Source organism: Jaculus jaculus, chromosome 11 (assembly GCF_020740685.1).
Source record: "Jaculus jaculus isolate mJacJac1 chromosome 11, mJacJac1.mat.Y.cur, whole genome shotgun sequence".
Lineage (NCBI taxonomy): Eukaryota > Metazoa > Chordata > Mammalia > Rodentia > Dipodidae > Jaculus > Jaculus jaculus.
In genome coordinates this window covers 85,898,091-85,920,097 of record NC_059112.1, presented here as the reverse complement: position 1 = coordinate 85,920,097, position 22,007 = coordinate 85,898,091, and the positions used below count along the sequence as shown (strand labels likewise).

Sequence of the window (22,007 nt, the reverse complement as noted above, 5' to 3'; positions counted from 1 at the left end):
TCAGGCTAACCTAGAATTCACTCAGTCTCAGGGTGTCAGGGTGGCCTTGAACTCACAGTGATCCTCTTACTTCTGCCTCATGAGCTGCTGGGATTAAAGGCATGTGCCTTTAACCACACCCAGCTCCCTATCTCTCTCTCATTTTTTTTTTTTTTTTTTTTTTTTTTTTTTGGTTTTCCAAGGTTGGGTCTCACTCTAGCCCAGGCTGATCTGGAATTCACTATGTAGTCTCAGGATGGCCTCAAACTCACAGTGATCCTCCTACATCTGCCTCCTGAGTGCTGGGATTAAAGGCACGCGCCACCACCCCTGGCTCCTATCTCTTTTTGTACTTGCCATTTTGAGAAACACTGTTGCTAAATTGCTTAGGCTGTTGTTGAGCTCATTCTACAGTCCAGCCAGGCCTTAAATTTATGATTTTCATCTTCCTAAGTACCTAGGATTACAGGTGTTTGCCACCAGGCCCAGAAAGCTAGCATATTTCTTAACTCAAACCTATTTCTAGCTTCGTAAGAAAGTCCTGAAAGACGATCCTTAATTCTATAATGTTTTAGTTATTCACATGCAATAACAACTTAGTTATTATACCCACCCTTTCTTTGATTTCCTTGGAATTCTTCATGTTAAGCCTATATAACAACCTCTCCTTGGCTATAGAACAAGGAAAATCAGGTTTCTGACATCAGATGTTGAAGACCAATAGCTATTTTCGAAAGTTTATAGCATAATTAAAATCTGTACCATGGACAATTTTCTCTTCAGAAATTTAAGGCTAAGCCTAGAATTATTGGCTACATCAGTTATGTTGTTTAACATTTTGTAACGTGTTATGGATAATATAAGGAAGCTTGTATCTTTGACAAGTAATTTGTTATGTTAAAAATATTGAAGAGGAAACAACTTTCATGTCAGCAAAGCATCCATTGTCTAAAAGCCCCTTTAAGGTGCATTTTGTACAGGTAAACCTGTACTCCTTAATACTAGTTTGTAGTAACCTAAAACTTCACACTGAAGGTTAATAGTCAAAGCTTTCTTGGATTTAAAAGGACCATTTACTTCAAACTACCTCTATAGAGTTTTATCGCCTTCAACAAAAATGCCAGGGATGTATGCATGATGGAAATATCACCAGGATGTGAGAGTAGGCTACAACAAGAGGCAGCCTGATGCATCCACATGAAAAACACACTACTTGTAACTGAAGTGAATTTTTTAAGGGACAGTATCCATAGGAAAGCAGACATATCAATTATAAAGTGGACTATTGAAAAAAATTCTTTTCAGTAATATTATTTAATAGTCCATAATTATTGCACGAGGATATAAGTCTTCTCCTTGAGTATTGTTGCAGTTTGGTTCACATTGCTGGTAGAGTCACTTGTGGGGGAAATATGGGGGTTAATTTTGGCATACAGACTTGAGGGGAAGTTCCATAATGACGGGGAAACGATGGCATGAGCAGAGGTTGGCCATTACCTCCTGGCCAACATAAGGTGGAAAATAGCAACAGGAGAGTGTGCCAAACACTGGCAAGAGGACAATGGCTATAATGTCCACCCCACACCAACAATACACTGCCTCAGGAGGCGTTAATCCCAAAATCTCCATCAGCTAGGAACCTAGCATTTAGAATACTCAAGTTTATGGGGGACACCTGAGTCAAATTATCACAGGTATGCTATATTTTTGGTAGCTCAATTAAAATAGTATACCTTAAAATATAGTGGTCAATAAATAAAGGAATGAAATATGTCTTGAATTAAATTAAGCTCTGCCCCTTAATGGTACTTCAACTCTCCTCTGTGTTATTTTGTTTTCTTTTTCTCATTGTTATTTATGATAAAATAATAGAATGACACAAACCCTGTTGCCAATCATTAGCTATTCAAACTCATGAATTGATAATATATGATTCAGGCCTTATGTTTCTTAACAGATTTAAATGGACATGCAGCCTTATGAATACAAATATCATAAGCCTGTTCACAATCATTATGTGTGGATGCTGTACACCGATGCTTTCCTAATGTATAGCAATGAGAAGATACCGTGTAAAGGTCTCTATGAAGTATGACTTAAGTTCACCTGAATTTATTTCCCATTGTTTTCCCAAGTTGAGTGACATTACCACAAGCCAATCATTTAAAGTAATATTTCATGGAGTCAACGCACCACACAAAGCCTTATGCTGGCTCCTAGCTGGGTGAACTCATCATTTGCTGTAAAAGTATGGAACATTTGGCAGGGGCTTCATCTCAAATTATTCTGTGTAGCTCAGTAAACTTGTCATTTGGTCTCTCTTGGTCCTTCTAGAGAGAGAAAGTTGTTCTGCCTCTCCCTAGAGTTACTGACAGTTGATGATGTATGTGACTCAGTGGTTGAACTACCCACCTTGTGTGAAACCCTGGGTTCAACCTCCAGCAAGAAAAATCAAAATAGAGGAAATAAAGTGAAGGGAAATGTCAGGGTAGCAATCCACATCCCTCTCTGCCTCAATCACACCCCTTATACTTTAGTGCCTTCATTCTTCCTTGCTGCATTTCTGTTTCCTTCCTTGTGGAGAATACTTCCATTTGCCTCATAAAAGTGTTGTGATAGAACTTACTTCTTTCTCCCCCTGCCTGACCATGCTCAGTCCTCGGCACTCTATCATGTGACCTTCACTACTTTTAGCTCCTGACAATTTAACCCTAGATTTGTGTCGTCGTCATCTCTTCCACAGCACTTTCAGCTACTTGCAGGTAGCATTCTTCCACAATCCCTTTCCTGATTCCACACCTTAGTCGCCAAGACCTGGTGACTTGACTCTTTTAGCATTTGATATTTTCATGTTGTTTATATGGAAATCCCACTCATGCAGCTCTCTGGAAACCCTGACACGTTTTTCTTTTGCTTATGGGACCATCACAATTTGTTCCATTTCTGCTCAAACACCTGGTTCAGCCATGTCTTCTTGTTTTCTTCCTCTAAAAATCAATCTTTGTAAACTCTCACCTGTCAACAATATCATCTGTCACTCATGCCTTAAAATCTTCCAACTTTTCAATTCCGTTCTAGCTTTAGCCTCAAGTTTTATGATTTAAATCCTGGCCATTATCATCTAAGCATACCTTATAGTTCATTATTGTATTAATTAAAGTAGTCCCATTATGTTTTCTTTTTTAAACTGCTTCACATATCATTTTGCCCAAGTCAGTAAATAACACTATTCTCTTGTATTAAAAGCAGAAACTTTGAATTTGTCACAATATTTTCTTCCTTGTTCAGTACAAGTGAAGCCCACACTACCCTGAAGTATCTCTCAACGTCGTTCACGTTTTTAAAATTCTACCATCAAGACATGGATTCAACTCTTTGTTGCTATTAAATAGTGAGGACACATTTGAAAATTCAGTGATGGTGATGGCAGTTTTGATTGGCAGAGGGAAACACTTAAGTGCATACTATCAGCCATAGAGCAATCTGCTCTTTGATGTCTCCCAATAATATCTCAAGTGCAGGATATTTAAGGAAAAGGGGTCAGATTTCTCTTCTCCAAGTAATCTTATCTACCACTCACAATTTTTATGGATTGTATATTACATGCAGAGCTGACCAGCAACCCCAGAACTTAATCTCATGTTTAGCACTTAAGATTGGATTCCCATTTTTCCTTAGACTCTACCCTCATATTTTCAGACAATCTACTCCTTTCAGTTTCTTTCTTTTCTTTTCTTTTCTTTTCTTTTCTTTTCTTTTCTTTGCTTTTCTTTGCTTTGCTTTGCTTTGCTTTGCTTTGCTTTCTTTCTTTCTTTCTTTAATTCTTTCTTTCTTTCTCTCTCTCTCTCTCCTCTTTCTTTCCTTCCTTCTTTCTTTCTTTCTTTCTTTCTTTCTTTCTTTCTTTCTTTCTTTCTTTCTTTCTTTCTTTTTGGTTTGTTTCCCTTTAACTCTTCCTACTTAGAATGAGAATACAGTCTGGTAACCCTAAACAAAATCAATGCAGAAGAGAACTAAAGTGCATGAAAAGAAAAAAACTACTCTAATTTTTAACTACAAATGAGTACTTTCAACCTCTTAAAATGACTCTCTTCTTGGAAAAGCTCACTTTTAAGATGATATTTTTTTGCCAGTGATTTTTTTTTTTTTTTTAGTTTAGACTTCTGATTTTTATTGCTCCTCTTACTTTAGATATTTGCAGGAATAATATTTTGAATTATTTTTTGTTTGTTTTTTTTTCTGAGTGTAAAAGGATAAACATATAATTGTTAAAACAGTATGTGTTAGCTATATTGTCTAAAATAGAAATGTAGTAATGAAATATGTAATGAGAAAATATATAAGAAAGAAAAATGCTTATTGGTAACATTAAAAAAGTAAATCACAAATTGAGACAGAGTTGGGCTGCTGTAGCTGGGGTAAGACAATGGACAATGTATGACTGAGACTCTTAATTAGGCAAGTGAATGACAAGAAGGGCAAATACTAGAAAGTTCAGTAGGAGCAACCAGTATTCAGAGATCTTGGCATGGGAATCAGCTAGATGGACTTCTTGGGAGAAAAGGCCATGATTAAGAGATTTAAGTAAGCTTAATCCATTTCATTTCTGCCTTATAGTATTATTCAGTATATTAATACTTTTGTTATTCTGGAAAATCATCAACTGAAGTAAATGTAAATTTCATAGGGAGAATATTCTTACAGAATATTCTATTATTTGTATCTGTGTTACTTTGGATTGTTAGTAAAACACATCAAAGTATTCTGATAAATACAATTTAATAATTCCTCATTTCTAGAAAAATACAAGCAACATCATGGTTTATCTAAAAGAAGAAGATATTGCTCAAAAGAAATCCTTATAGGTGAAATGGTAAACTATAAAGGATAAAAAATATTATTTTAGAAATTATTTGTGAGGTCAGACTTAAGACTGAAAATAGTATATATTCTTTAGATACTGGGACAAAATACCTGGCAAAACCAGTTTAAAGTAAGAAGGGTTCACTTCAGCTTAAAGTTTCAGGTTATGGTCCACCACGGCAGAGAATGCATGGCTGCAGAAGCTTGCGGCCACTGCTCTCATTCAGTGAGGAGGAAGAGGAAAATGAATGCTTGCATCAGCTAGCTTTCTCCTTTATATATATACACATACAAACATTTATTATACATTATATATTATATGGTATGTATTGTATATTAATTTATTTTGCACACACACACACACACACACACACACACACACACACACCATGGGTCTAGAATGACAGTCCATGGAATGATGTTATCCACAGTTAAGGCAGGTTATCTTACTTCATTTAAGCGAATCAAAATAATTCCTCGCAAGTGAGTCTAGGTACTTTTAAATTGCAGTTAAGATAAACTAGCATAAACTTACTCTCCGTTGGAGAATCTGCTTCTCTTTTTCAGATAGATGCAGATCCTAAGGAGAGAGCTGCCCCAACATACCTCAAAAGGGGCCTGACTGAAACTAAACAAAATTGGCGAAACAAGCAAGGGTGCTGTTTTCCTGATGAACCGGATTCCAGCACAAGGGGGAAGGAGACCAACACAAAGAAAAATCAACTCCTACCAAATCAGAGAGCCAGAGCCTCAGAGGCCCCCAACACCTCAGCACTGAAGCAGACCAAAAATGAACCCAACATGGCTCAGGGAAATTTTGCGGAAGAGGGGGCAGAAAGAATGTCAGAGTCATATGTTGGGTCATGATATGCAGAGACATTTATCGTACCAATAACTGTGGACTAACTCCACAATGCACGACCCATTTACATCAACAAGGAGGGTCCAATGGGGGGGGGGTAGATCATGGATGAGCCTAAACAATGGTACCAAACTGCCTGTATTTGCTGAAAATAAAACTAATAAATTAAACTTTAAAAAAAAAGATAAGCCAGCATACAATATAATTTTTTTATTAAACTCCCTCTCCCCCATTAATTTCTATTCATCAATATTGAAACATAAAAATTCATTGCATTTAAGGTCAAAAGTTTATGTTCTTGTTATCAATGCCAATGTTGTCTTCTTTATTGTTACCCACCCTCTCTCCTCCATGAACCCTAAGTGATGGTCTGAACTCTTCATTAGCTAAAAGGAATGGTTAACACCTACATAAAATTCAATATTAATTTTAGGAGCAACACCTAAACAATGTCATATGCTTATGATTATTAAATTATCAGTTTTTATATGCTATAATCTTAGAAGCATGGCTAGCTAAATACATTTAAATATTTGGCTCTTACAAAGCCTTTTTCAGTACTAAGGTTCCAGGGTCTCATGCTTACTAGGTATTCCATCATTTTCATCCCATCTGTATTTATTACTGACCCCTTTGACTTATTTTTTTATTAACAGATTCATCATATGTTGAAATGTTCTATGTAAGTTATTTTCTGATAAATATCTTCTATGAGGGTATAACAGTTATAGGAATTCCAAAGAAAACAATCCAGTCCAAGATTCAAAGATGAATCAGATAATATTATGCTTTTTCACACTATTATCTAACAAAAGCTCTGTTTTCTATATAGACTAGTCTCCTGCCTAGAAATTATTCTGATTTCTGTCACCATGTCCAGTCAAGTAATCTATATGCAACTTCAATAACTAGGACATTTTTAATATGATTTGAACATGATACATCTTGAAACCAATTTCTTTCTTTTGGTTGCTTGGGAGGTTAAAAGCAAACTGTGACCTATGCAGAAGTTGTTAAGATATTTAAACTTAGTTTTTCACTATCGTTATTTTTTTGTGATGCCAGGCTAGCACTCTCCCACTGGGTTCCATCCCTAGTCCCCAGTTAACTTTTTATTATTATTTTATTTTATGAAAGAGAAAGAGAGAAGTGGCACGCCATGGCATCCAGCCACTCAATCAAACTCCAAATGTGTGCACCATCTTGTGTGCACATGCAACCTTTGCATTTGTGTATCCTTCTGTGTCTGGCTTACATGGGACCTGGGGAGTTGAACATGGGTTCTTTGGCTTCACAGACAAGCATCTTAACCACTAAGCCATCTCTCCAGGCTGCAATTACATTGTTTTTTCATTTGTAGCCAATTGAAAAATACGTGCTTTGTTTGAATTTGTTTTTCTTCTGAAGTTATTATTTGCAACGAGAGAGGAAAATACAGCACCTAAATGTGAGGGTAAATATAATCTCTTGGCTTTTCATCCTGGGTGATTTTGGTCAAGAAAGATTCTATTCCTTCTGGCTACTTATTCTAATTTATTGTCTTTGCAGAGTCAATTAAATCATATTCTCATATTCCCTCTATCAAACTATGTAAATCGTTACATTTGTCTACAATTTCTCAGAAACTTATTTGTGGTGTAAACATTAAAACAACAACAACAAAAAGCAGAAAGACAGGAAGCAGCCTACATCTATGATGGCAAAGTACTATTCTCGAAGTCATGCCGGTCACCAAGAAATGTGAATGTGACAGCAAATCTTTCAAGACATATTTTTATAGATTAATGGAAGAAAGGTCTGGTTTGCAATGGTATTAAGGATTCATAAACTAAGAAAAAAGGAAAAAGAAGATGTGACTCTTCATCTTCTTTCTTCTCACGCTGCTTTCAAAAGTCATCACTTTTACCAAGACAATGGGATTGTAGAGATGGAATGACTCCAAGTGGTTAATCACTTCCCTATACTAGGCATTCATCCAGGTCCAAACTCCCACAGCATAGTTTTCTGTGTTGCTAACAAAAAGCACATGTGTTCCTTCTGCATGTCTACTGTATATTGCATTAAATTTAGTAGTCCCTCTTAAAAAAATTACTTTGGCCATTTTCAGTAGATAGGATTTTATATCACTCCTTCAAGTCAGGCACTTTTTTTTTTTTTTCTTTTTGGTATTCAATATGAAACCTGCAGTACACTGATCAGAGGTTTAGAGAGGAGGGGTAGATTGCTTTTCAGTATAAATTACTAAAAGCATTTATGAAAGCACCTCTGAAAGTGTTCAACTGTGAAGATGGTTAAACATACCTATCAGCAGAGCAACAAAATAGCCCTGTCAAATAAAACTGTTTACACATTCTTTTCCTGAAGAGAGATTAGACACTCAGAGGATCAAGGGAATCACAGTGCCCTTTTATGTTTTCATCCTAATGACATTTTCTTTGCAAACTTGTCAGTTGCCTATTTTTCTTTCACTTCTGTATTAACTGCAACACTTTCTAATAATAAGTCAAGTATGTGCTTGGTTAATAATCTTTCCAAAATAAACTGTGACAAAAGGGTTGGCTCGCTGTTCTACTCAATTATCTAAATTTGTTTAAACTCTTTCCAAAATACAGAGAATAGCAGAGAATGGAATAATTACATGGTGTTTATACACATATAATCATCTGATTATTACTGCACCCTTTGTTCCATTCCTTTAAGGAAAAGGAAACAAATCCAAAGACCGAGCCAACCTTTTAAACACATGAAAATATGCTAATTGCCTTCATAATAATAATCATGCTTAAATGGTCACAGCATCGGAGAGGTATGTATCACCTTTTTTTCAAGATTTCACAGTGACTTTAATTGAAACTTAAACTATTTTCCTTTTAAAACACCTTCAGTGGCATAAAATATCATTTAAATCAAAAGGGATTAAACTGTGCCTTTCAGATTATCTAAAAGTCCAGGAGCAAACTGAATTTCAAGGTGTTTGAGAATTGCCTTTTCTCTCAACAGCAGGTTTTAACTAAGTAACTTGTCATTAACCAGTTTTATCACACATTTCAACAAAACAAGTTGCTTGTCAACCTGTTTCTAACAGGGTTAATATACTATGTCTATAGAAAGACAAATACATCAGAAAGGAGCTCCTCAGCTCAGTGATGTCAATTTCATTCTTTTTTATATCACACTTCAGATTTCTTCTCCTAATCCCAGTTTCCTGCCCCAAGGATTCTGTCTTGTACCTGAGAATCATCCTAAAGCCATCTTCTCACATACCTTTACATAGCCTGTTTATTTAGGTCAGACTCACCTGTGGTGTTAGGGCTTGGCAATTTCAGCAGTTTTATTATCTTCAAACATGCACAGTTTTGTTCTTAGAGGATGATATTATATTTTCCAGCAAAGTCTGAGAAAGCTTCCACTCCAAAAGGGACTTGTAATACTTGTAATACTGAAATTTCAACTCTAGAATATCACTGGTCTTCAAGTGTTCAAGTCGATCATGAAGAAGTGGAGATGGCCTTCCTCATGAAACGAAGATGTTTTAAACATGAGCTTCTTGCTGTCTTAACTGAAAGTGCTATTAAAGTCTACACACCAGGCAGGGCCAGTGACAAACTGGTAAGTCCTCTGTGGGATTTCAGAAAGATTTCCAGGCACTCATAGGCATGGTTTACAACGATGAATACATAGATACTTTTCTCACCACAGAAAGTAAATATACACACCAAACCCGTATAACAGGTTGGAGAATTCAGGACTACTACCCTCAGGCTGCAACTCACAAGCACAGACACTAAGGCACCTTTCTGCCTAGATTGGATTTTTTACTAGCCAAATAGAAGAAGCATTATTTCTGAAAATAAAAAAAAATAAAATAAAAACACTTTCAATAACACACACACACTCACACACACATACCACATACTTTCATCTGATTTCTGTTAAAATACAAACTAACTAACTGCTTTAAAAGTGATGGAGTCGGGCTGGAGGGATGGCTTAGCAGTTAAGCGCTTGCCTGTGAAGCCTAAGGACCCCGGTTCGAGGCTCTGTTCCCAGGTCCCACGTTAGCCAGATGCACAAGGGGGCGCACGCGTCTGGAATTCGTTTGCAGAGGCTGGAAGCCCTGGCGCACCATTCTCTCTCTCTCTATATATATATATGTCTTTCTCTTTGTGTCTGTCACTCTCAAATAAATAAATAAATAAAAATTTAAAAAAAAAAGTGATGGAGTCATTGAGTCATTGGAAAGCCCAAACCTGGACGGACCCATCATAGCTGAATATGAGACAATGTTTTCCAGGTCCCAAATACAGGAATCAAAAAATATCAATATGGAAAACACTTATGAGACTGGGTTTCCCGTACTAAATCAGAACACAAGTGACTCTCCAGAAGTAGAACGCCAAATATATATATATATATATATATATATATATTTTAATTACAGTCACTGGATAGAGAGGATGAAGACAGTTTTCTTCATAGGATGTCTGTTAGCTGTGCTATGAAGTAAAAATATTGGATTCCAGGTCATCTATCATCTCTGCTGGATTGAAGCTGTGAATATTCCATAGCAACCGTCCCTCTCCTTTCATTGTAAGCCCAACTCTCTTCAAGTGGGTGGGGGAAGATGCTCCTTTTCCTCCTGACTAGCACTACCTTCCACAGGGCCCAACCAACTTCTCTGTGCTTAGAACATATTATTGTGCTCCTGAACGTGAGCCGCTTATAGCCTATAAAGTCATGATAAAGCCACTATTTCCTAGAACTAAAGAACAAGGCAGAACTGAGGTTCTGAGGAGACTGTTATCAGAAGGGCTGAATACACCCATACTTGCTCTAAGACAGCCAGCATATAAACACAGTGTGTGAGAGCAAGAACACCAGGAGACGACTGCCTACAAGGTTGCTCTGGCTTATGACAACTCAGAAATGCATTTATTCAATATTCCCAAGAGTGAATTAAAATGTCATACCCTTTACAAAGAAACTGGTGGCCTTGGACATATTTTGAGAAAACAACAATAGAGGAAAAAAAGCAAAAAAAAAAAAAACAAACCATAAACATTTGTGAGCACTGAATTTCTGAGGAGAGACTTGGGTAAGGACCATATCAGGTTAATGACACATTCTTTTATTTTAATTTTTGATTAGTTCCTTTCATACCTATTAATAAGGTACAATGACAAGCAAAAGACCCATGCCATTCCTGATGGAAAAGAAGTAAGAAGTCCCTACATACACAAAGATCGCCTCTGGAGAAACTGTAGTGTGTGTTCTAGTAGGTAGTTGCCAGGATAGAAGCTGCCAGCATTCCTGCCAACTGAGCATTGGTTCTCCACCCCAGCTATAGACCAACTGCCTCTGGGACATACCTGTGAATCTGTATATGATATGCAAAGAAAGGATTCTTTCATTCCTCCAAAAATAACCATGTTTAGAAAGTACCCTTATTGTTCATATCATGCTATTTATATATTATTATTTTTTTTCCTTTTAATTTGAGAAAGACAGAAAGAGGGAGAGGTACAGAGAGAGAGAGAAAGAGAGAATGGCTATACCAGGGCCTCCTAGCCACTGCAAACAAACTCCAGACACATGCACTGCCTTGTGCTTCTTGCTTATATGAGCACTAGGGAACAGAACCTGGGTCCTTAGGTTTCATAGGCAACTGTCTGAATGGCTAAGCTATCTCTAAGATGCCCATTGCTATGTATTTTTAAATAAGTAGGGGAAATTTGCAATCTATAATTCATGTTTTTGAATCCTGAGAATTTGATGAACCTTCTTTCATATATAATATTTGAAATTTCTGGGGCTACTTTAATATTAGGACTGAGAGAAGGGTGTGTGTGTGTGTGTGTGTGTGTGTGTGTGTGTGTGTGTGTGTTCGGAAAGATAATTGAGTTCTATGCACCTTTAGCTAAATTGGGTTTGGATCAGCTACATGTTCATTAGGAAAACCTGGATTCCAGTGCTACTGAAATGCTGCCGGTCCATGGTCTTCAGTAATAAGAGCATATGCAATCAGGTGCTTGCTGGGTCAGAGATGTCCAGGAAAGAGCACCTGACAATCCCCGTACCTAGCCCTCATCAGACTATTTGGTGTCATCCTATCAAAATATTAGAATTTAAGTAATTTATAAATAACACAAGTTTACTGCTAATAGTTGCAAAGACTTGGAAATCCAAGGTCAAGTTGTCTCAGCACCTGGCACTGGCTTTCCTGTTGCATCTTCACATTGTAGAAAGGCAACAAAGCAAATTTCACCAAGAAGCCCTTCCCACCGCAGGTTGAAGAGCACAGAACTAAAGATATGAACACTACCCATCAGTCACCTTCCAGTATTATTACACTGGGGATTATGTTTCCTGATCTAACTAAAGATGGTTGGGTGACTGTAAATAGCATAGATAAATAGTTTTGGAAAATCACTGCTCAAGGCATCCTTGGAATGCCAATGATAATCTAATGATAACAAAAAATCATCACAAAGCACTTGTAAAATGGCCACTATTTCAAGTATAAAGAACATGATTTGAACATAGTTTTTCAACTAAAGGATGTCATAAATAGGTAATAATTAGTTATTATTTCCAAAAACTAAAAATTTTAAACCTTTCTATCTTTTCTTGTTCTTCTTACATCCTTCCCTACCTACTGTTCTCCCTTCCTCTCTTCCTTCTGTTCTTATTTATGATTACAATCTTTATAAAGAAGTTGGTGGACTTAGATTTATTTTGATGAAAGGCCATAGGAGACAAAGAAAACAGGTAAACATCTGTGTGTCTTGAATTCCCAAGGAGTGATTCTGGTGAGATTCCCAAGTGGAAGATTGTCCCTTCTCTTCACTACTTTGACTGGACCCTGTCATAGTTACTAATAAGATCAAAGACAAGTACATTATAGAAAATGTAAGTCATTCCTGGCAGAAAAGATAAAAATGCACGCCTCATTCTGTGTTCCAAAGTAGCTTGGAACTCACTATGTTGTCCAGATTAGCCAAGAACTAATAGCAGTCTTCCTGAATCTGCCTCCCAAATGCTGGTATGACCAGTGTGGGCCACCATGCCCAGTTCAGAACTTTTAAAATAAATGTTATAAAGTCCAAGGCAAAAGTAAACATTCAAGAAGATATTTTTCACTTATTTTGATTTTTTTGAAACTCTTTCAGATAGAGACCCAGGTATTGCATACAATTATGTTAGAACATTTTATAAGTGAACACACCAGGAAGTACTGTATTCACTCTATAAAAATTTTGAGCAAACATTTCAAAATACCTTACCTTTCTACATGTAAATAAATCTACAATTTATCCTCACAACAATTTCCTTTATATCTAAGTAAAATAAAATTATTTATAAACCAACAACAGAAGTACCCTCATTTCACATTATCTTGTTAAAAGTGTCTCAACAATTTTTATTAAAATCCACTAGGAATGAAAAAATTTTAGTACTCCAAGAAGATAGTTCTGTAATATGTGTAAACTTACCAAAGACACATTTTAATGCAGATATAATCTGAAAAACAGAAGATTCCTTACTGAAAAACTTTGAAGGGCACATTAAAAAAAATGCTCCAGAATAAAACTGATCACATAAGGGTTCCCTAACTACAAAAGGTTCACATACTTAGGCACATTCACTCACGAAGACAATTTACAATAGCATTTCTTAGAAGCTAAGTGTGTACTTAGCTTTATCATATATATTAATTATTAATTTTGAAATAATTGTGTCTTTTTCATATATGTGAGTAGGAAGAAAGGAAAGCTTTACCTTCATTCAGAAGAACACAAATACTGTCAGATATGTAACATACATGAAGGCACCAGTTAAAAAGGAAAACCTAAAACAGCACATGTACACACTCTAGGGCTCTTAAGAAGTATCTAGAGACCATAATGGCAACACAAAATGGGGAGTGGAAGAGTATGTCTATTCCTGGGTTTATTGTCAATCTCTGAGCATAGGTAATGTACAGACTCAGCCAAAAGTAGGCTTTCTACATGAGAGCCAGACGAACATACAACTTGTGCACAGTCACTAATATAAGCAACCCTGACAATCTAGGTAACTCTCAGATTTTCCAAGCAAGTTTACTAGAAAGAATTCAGGTATGTGTTATGATCAAGTGTATACCATTTGGTTCACCATATATATGTATGTGTGTGTACAATATATATACATATATGCATAATATATACATATATATTAATTATTACTTTACAATTATGTTAAATAAGCCTTTTAGTACATTTTTCCCTTAAGTAGAATTGATTTAATGACATTTTCATTATTTTTTTAAGTGAAAAGTGTATGACATTTTCTACACAGAATTTTAGAACACATGAAGATTGAAGAAGATATAAGATTCTGTAATTCTTTAGCAGGCATAGTAGAGAATATTAAAGAAACAAAAGAAAATATAGTAATGAATTTACATCATGAATAATGCATTTCAATTACCAAACATGCTCGCAACATCAGATGGCTGTTCAGAAATGTCTTCTATTTCCAAGTTGTAGCTTTGATTATTTCTTTTTATTTCTTTCTCTTAACCACAGATATAGAAGGCAGAGTTAATCACTCTCTATAGTTCATAATGCATTATCAGCCTTACTCTTTATAAACTTTTTATTTGTGTGTATGCTTCAAGGTAGGGTCTCACTCTAGCTCAGGCTGACCTGGAATTCCCTCTGTAGTCTCAGGCTGGCCTCGAACTCACAGCAATCCTTTTACCTCTGCCTCCCGAGTAAAGGCGTGAACCACCATGCCTGGCATTTTGATTATTTTTATTGGAATGGCATGCTGGGGTACACAGCATTTTTTTGTGGCCCATTATTTATAGTTTTATAAGAAAAAGACTAAACAAAAATATAGTTATCAAATATATTTTAAAATATGTCTTCACCAAAAATTGTTTGCTTATAAAAATGGTAAACAATTTACAAGAGGGTATATTATAAGTAATTATGGAAATTAATATTGGATATATTTTACAAATTTTCATAAGAAAGAACTTTCCTTATTCAAAACAAAAAAGAAATGTGGGAGCCACTTTATATGTGTTTGACAAGATTAACCATGTGTGCTTAGTCTCTCCAAAGTCAACAAAGCCAACCCCTCCAAAGGGCAAAGGTATCTAATTAAGTAAGACTTGTAACATAAACCACTCCCCAGGGTGATAAGCTGTCCCCCGAGCCCATGTTTTCTACACTTAAAACGTGGAGTTAGAGTAATGACACAGGTACCTAAGTTGTACAACACAGTGATAGCAACACGGATTACAAATGAAATGAAATTCCACAGGTACAGACAGAAATCTGTATGCGGCCAATGTTGGGAACTCTATTGCAACATTTTTCCAGCTTTGGAAATTTTCCAGTTGGAGTTTTAAAGGGTTTTTCAAATTTCTGCCACACTTGAGATGCTAGCATTATTAGCCACCCTAAGTTCTCCATCCAATCCTCAAAGAAAACCTTCAAATACATGCGGGCAAGCTTGGGAGCATGCGTGCACATGTGCGCGCACACACACACGCACACACACACACACACACACACACACACACGTGCACACACAGTTATCAACACTGCTTGCATTTATGACTTGAGATCATTCCAGAGCCTGTTGGCACTTACCTTGCAAAGACGTGCTAGGTAAACTGGCTTCATTCTCTCCCATCTTATTAATTCTTTATAAAAGGATCCAAGCTGTTTGGGTTGTGTCGCTCTCTTGCGAGCGATGTGACCTCTTGACTCTCTGCTGTAGCAGTGCAACAGTACACTACCTGCTTTCTTCTGTGAATAATTACCACCAGCTTCCCCAGTTACCTGGGCTGGCAGGACCTGTTTTACTCTGGAGTGAGATCACATGCTTTGATCCAGTGTCCTGCTACTAACGTACACTTCACAGAACACGGCTTTGTTTCAGTTTTGATATTAACTTTTCATGCTGCACTTTCACTTCAGCACAGAAACTTATTTACATTTTTCCCAGACTGTCACTATCACCAACACATAAAGGCACAGAGCTCAGGATTTATTTCTTTCCTTCTTCTGGGTGGTCAATCTCCTTATCTTAAATATATATAAACTTAAGTGCATTCTGCAACATCTATTTCTTTTATATAGAAATCAGCATGAGAATCTGTTTTGTGCAGGTGTATAAATACAGGGTTTGAAATCAAACTATACTAAAGATTAAGACGAAAGGTATAACTTCTTTAAAATCAAATTCCTGATATAAAATTGAGTAATGCCTATTTCAGAAAATTAATATGAAGATTGTAAAAAGACCATGTGACTGCGCTAAACACAGAATTATTAGTAATGAACACAAAACAAAGGGCACTTTCTCTTCCTTCTTTTTCTGCAATCTTTCTCCTCACCCTCCTCCTATAGGCAGTAGGAACAGTTTAACAGTAGAGTGCTGAGATCACTGTGACTGGACGTAAGCTATGGTAATGATACTTGATACCTGAGTGAGCTTTCATGTATATATATATATATATATATATATATATATATATATATATATGTATATGTATATGTATATGTATATGTATATGTATATGTATATGTATATGTATATGTATATGTATATGTATATGTATATGTATATGTATATGTATATGTATATGTATATGTATATTCATTCATTCATTTATTGAGGCAAGGAGGTCTATGAACCAGGCTAATCTGTAACTTGAATCCTTCTGCCTCTGTCTCCTGAGTGCTGGGATTACTGGTGTACACTACTATACCCAGAATAACTGTAAATATTTTTTAATGAGAGAGAGAGAGGAAGGGAGGGAGGGAGTATATTGGTGTGCCAGGGCCTACAGCCACTGCAATTGAACTCTAAATGCATGTACCACCTTATATCACCTTGTGTACCTGGCTTATATGGTCTCTGGGGAGCTGAACATGGATCCTTAGGCTTCACAGTCAAGTGCCTTAACCACTAAACCATCTCTCCAGCCCTAACTGTGAAACTTTGAAGGAATTATTACAATAGTCAAGAAGGTCTCAGTCCTCATTTATATATAAAAAGTGACTACTGATATGTGTTTCTTTTTATAAAGGAAACAAAGGAATTCACTTATTATTATTATTCACTTATTATTAATTAGCTTATCTGTCAAGCCTCAAGGAAATACATGTTCAATAATGAGTGACCTTACATTGGAGAGTTAACATTAAATATTAATTTTTAAGTGACAGATATTATTCACAAAATTGTCATTTGTGTACTTACAAAATTCCTCTATTTTCCACCAGACTTCCTGAACTATTGACTTATGTTAGTTTTAAGTAAAAGAAATAGAAAGAAAGGAAAGGAGAAGAAAAAAAGAATGTATACACACACACATCTATGACTCAAACTCTACCCCTTAACAGTTTTCTTTGCAAATAATCTCTATGCTATTTACTAGTTTGTTGATGCAAAACCTGATTACATGATTATTCTATGTAAGCAACAAAAAATGAAAACAGAATTGAATCTCAAATGTGTTAGAAGTTAAAGCAAACATGATATTAAAAATGTCTCATCAGAATTCAGTGTTCTGTTTATTTATCACCACCCTGGCTTTCGGTTTCCTCATCTGTCATATGAGAAGGCCTGTCCATTTATTACGGGAAGCCAACTTCATCATTATAATGCCAGAGGACTCTAACTTATAATGCAGGTTGTTGTCTATTCCAGAATAAAGCACTCTTTTACTCAGAACCACTGCATATTTAATTGTACATAAACCATACTAAAAGCTTTGCCAAAAGTAACCTGAAAATGAATGTTTGTCAATCAAGCATGACAATCATCACGTTCCAACTCAGTCACAGCAGAAACAACACACACATCAGTCCTCACTCATTTGAACAAACCTAGAAATGTATTTGCACACCTGCACCAGGAACCTAAAATTAGTCAATAACAGCACTAAAGCACCCATTATCTATTAGATGAATTATGAATTATGGCACATAGGAAGTTATAATGAAAGTAGAAACAGAAGCCTGACTCTTGAGCCAAGAAAAATAAAGCATAAAAAAACCACTAAAAATCATACACGTTTATACAGGGACACAGGAAATAACAAATATGCATGTAGTTATACTGAAACAATCACACTATTCATAAAGTGTCATGCACATATAAACACATTTATTCTCTTTCCCTTCTATGCCTTTGTACATGGTTGGTCAACTTCTTCCAGGAACTTTTCTTGTTGTTTTGGGTCATTCTCTTGTTTTGTTTTTATATAATCAGTCTAGAAAATATCTTTTCCTTCTCCTTACCTGACTAATTTGTATGCAGAACGTTTTTCTGTTGCTCAGTATGTATTAAGACCCCTTCTGTGTGCTCCCAGATTGCCTTTAATGACTCTAAGGTATTCAACTCTCCATGATTCTAAACATATTGCACCATAAGAATCACTTGCTGACACTCTTGTATATCACACCAGCACAGATCACTTCTGTTCTCATATATCACACTTCTCTAATTCTCAGTACAAACCTGACAAATATCATGTTTTCATCAAATGTTGTAAGAATGAATGAAATTCCATCATCAGAATGTTAAATAAGGGGTCTAAAAAAGAGGAACAGTGGTTAACTAAGAAAATGATAGAAGGTATTCCAAGAAGAAAAAATAAATGGCAAGGTTCTAAAGTGAATGGATGTGAGAATAAGCATATTTACTTGTAAGAGCAAAAATGTTATGAGCAATGAGGTTAGAAGAGATGGAGACAATAATGGAAATGACTAAAACAGTAGAAAATAGAAAACAATGAAAAATCGTTATAGCATTTAACCATAAACATGCACACACATGCATACTAATAAGCACAGACATGCTCATGCACATGAGTGTACATATGTAGGTACAGAGACACAATACATACTCATATGCACATGCGTGCAAGCATGCACACACAAACACACACACACACACATCAAATCCCCCCTCCAAAAAAAGAGGAGCTATTGTTGAAGCTAGCTCCAATGAGTGGAGAAAAGGAAATTACATAATTATAATGCCCATCCAGAAAGAAATATTTTCTGGGTCCTGAAAGACACTGAGTAAATGCACTATAAATATTCAATATACATTCTGAATGATGTCCATAAAAATTCTGAACCCCATTTTTTAACAATTTAGATGGCACAATAGGTAAATGTTCCAAGCCATATCTTTTCCTAAAATGAACTCCAAGAAGAGAGTCAGAAAGGGAGATTACCTAAGCAATCATGTATCATTAAGGGTAACTGTCTATCTATATACTACACAAGGAGGAGAAAACCGTGTTATAGATAAACCCAAGTAAGGGCAGTTATGGGAGATACTGGCATTATCTAGTTATGAAATTCTGATTTTCTAGGAAGATTTATAAAAAAATTGGAAAAAATTCTGCAGTGCATCTTTAAATCTCTCGTGCTATGGAATGTGGAGTACTTGCTATGTAAAATGTCACATACATCTAATAATTATACAAAGTTAGTACTTGCTTTTCCAATGAAAGCATAACACGGTGAGATTAAATAAATTGATCAACACTGTAAATTCTAATTGTGGTTGTCATAGAGAATAAAGGATAGAAAATTATTATAGAGAAAGGATTCTAATTCACAGGGCCTTGACTCCTTCAAGACTATTATAGTAGAAGTCAGAAGATGTGTGTTTCAATGATGGGATCCAATTAGCCAAACTCCAAATAATTTGAGAGAAACTCCGTATCAATGAGGATATGTAATTGGGATTACAGTTCCAAAAATCAGGGGCTGTGGTCATCTCTCAAGTAAATTGCTCTAAAAGTGTGCCTTTCTTACATTTTAGAGTAAAGGAGATGCGGCACCTACCCACTCCTACTCCAATTGTTCAAACTACTTTTGCCTTTCTTTTCTCTCCTTTTTGATGTGCATGTGTTATGGTGGTGGCTTACTGTGTATGTTTAGCATACACACATCTGTGTACAGATTCATATGCCTTAAGCACAACACTTGTAGAGGTCAGTGGAGAATGTTGGTGATCTGTGTACTTCTATCACTCTTCAGCATTATTTCCTTGAGATGGAATCTTACATTGAACTTGCAGATGCATTTAACCTTGGTCTGGCTGACCAATGAGCCCCAGAAATAATCCTATCAATGCCCCCAACAGGATTGGGGTTTCTGCAAGTGTAGCCATGCCCAGCTTTTTAGGAGGGGGCAGGGATCAAACCCATGTGCTTAGTCTTATGAGGCAACCACTCACTTTCTGAGCAATTGCTCAAACCACTGTTTAAATTATTTCCATCTGTTCCTCCTTTATGAAGGGGCTAAGGAACAGTGTTTTGGAAGAATTATGTGAGGTGACATTTTCTTTTAAATTATTTATTCTTATTGTTTATTTGAGAGAGAAGGAGAGAATGGGCATACCAGGGTCTCTTGCCACTGTGAAAAATCTCCAGACACATGCGACATTTGGAGAACCAGACTTTATATGGGTACAGGGTATGGCAGGCTTTATAAGCAAATGCCTTCGCTTGCACTCCCCAGCTCCTAAGATGATATTCAAATGGGCCATATTGCATCAAGCAAGTCACAGGAACACAGTTTCTCAAAATCACCACAGCCTATATCCTCTCATTTTGGCAACTATTCAAAATGGAACAAGGAAAACGATGGCATGAGCAGAGGGTGGACATCACCCCCTGGTCCACATAAGGTGGACAATAGCAACAGGAGAGCGTGCCAAACACTGGCATAGGGAAACTGGCTACAACACCCATAAGCCCATCTCCAACAATACACTCTCTCTAGGAGGCATTAATTCCCAAATCTCTATCAGCTGGGAACCTAGCATTCACAACACCTAAGTTTATGTGGGACACCTGAATCAAATCACCACACTCACCCATTTAAGTCTACTGAGTTTGGGGAGAATAAATTTGTGCTGGTAGCAAGAAATGATTCACTGGAATACACACACACACACACACACATACACACAGAGAGAGAGAGAGAGAGGGAGAGAGAGAGAGAGAGAGAGAGAGAGAGGGAGAGGGAGAGAGAGAGAGAATACTCTATGACAGCCAGCTAAGCATCATTCAAAAAAGGGAGAACTTTAAATTTGAATGACTGTTTAATACTAAGCTGAGACAATAATTGTATAAATGTTCCCCAAACAGCACAAGCTGTAGCCTGTTGCCCACTAGAACTACATGTTGTGGCCTAATTATTGATGATGACACCACACACTTTGGTTTAGGATGTGAAGAAATCAAGCTGGAAATGTTTCCTTTTCTGGCCAGCTTGCACCGTCACTAGGTAGGCTGCCTGGGAGGTTTGGGGGGGGGGCGGGGGAGGCTGTCATCAATAGTCTTTCTCAGCTGTGGACCCTGCATGGTACTCTACAGCCCTGCCAGGCAAGATGTGCTCACTGGTGCAGTGGTGGGTTGACTTTTACATGGATAAACCAAGCAATTTCTGATTAGATTTAAAACCTGTTTCACAGGAAGGAATTCATTTCTGGTACTTTAGACCTGGCAAAAAGTCCACGTCTGGGGAGACCATAGGCTATTTTGGGCAAGCTACTGCTATGGTTTTTCTAAATGAACATGGTGTATGTCTATGTCATTCCCTTTTTCATATGGTTATGTCCATACTTTAGTGCTATAGACACTTCTAGTCAGATATATAGATTTGATTCACACACACACACACACACACACATGCACACATGGAGAGAGAGAAAAAAATCTGATCAATTATATATAATGATCATTTGTTCAACAATGTCTGCACAATTTTTCTCATAATAAAAATCCAGGAATACAAGGAGGAAAGGAAATACACATACTACATATCCAATGCAAATATGGAATCGATGTGGGTATTTTAGGACCTGTAATTGTCTACACTGAACACTCTGTGGTAAAGAGTCTGAAAATAAGTTTTGTCTCTGTGGCTGAATAATCTAGCACAGATGTGATAAAATCTTACACATAGTCATTATCTTAAAGGTGAAACATGTACTAGCCTTCAGCCACTTTATGAGAGCTTAAAAAAAAAAAAAGATACATGGTGCTGGAGGGATGCAGCAGTTAAGGAATTTGCCTGTAAAGCCAAAGGGCCCAGGTTTGATTCCCCAAAACCCATATTAGGCAGATGCACAAGGGGGAACTCCTGTCTGGAGTTCGTTTTCAGTGGCTAGAGGCCCTAGCATGTCTATTCTCTCTCCCTCTCTCTTGCTCTGTTTGTCTCCCCTTCCCTCTTTCTCTGTCAAATAAATAAACTAATTCAATTAAATATTAAAA

General features: G+C 36.6%; 1 protein-coding gene across 3 annotated transcripts in view; it reads right to left on the bottom strand.

The window, feature by feature from the left end:
• Naaladl2 (N-acetylated alpha-linked acidic dipeptidase like 2) overlaps window positions 1-22,007 on the bottom strand; it is a 1,016,062-nt gene that overhangs the window by 912,744 nt on the left and 81,311 nt on the right. Inside the window, exon 1 of one of the 3 annotated variants that reach the window (XM_004652077.2) lies at window positions 15,346-15,465. The exons of the other annotated variants lie outside the window; for them this stretch is intronic. Within the exon in view, the coding sequence (XP_004652134.2) occupies window positions 15,346-15,388 (43 nt within the window). The 5' untranslated portion in view covers window positions 15,389-15,465. Of the gene's footprint in view, window positions 1-15,345; window positions 15,466-22,007 lie in introns of those variants that run through there. 3 annotated transcript variants of the gene reach the window in all.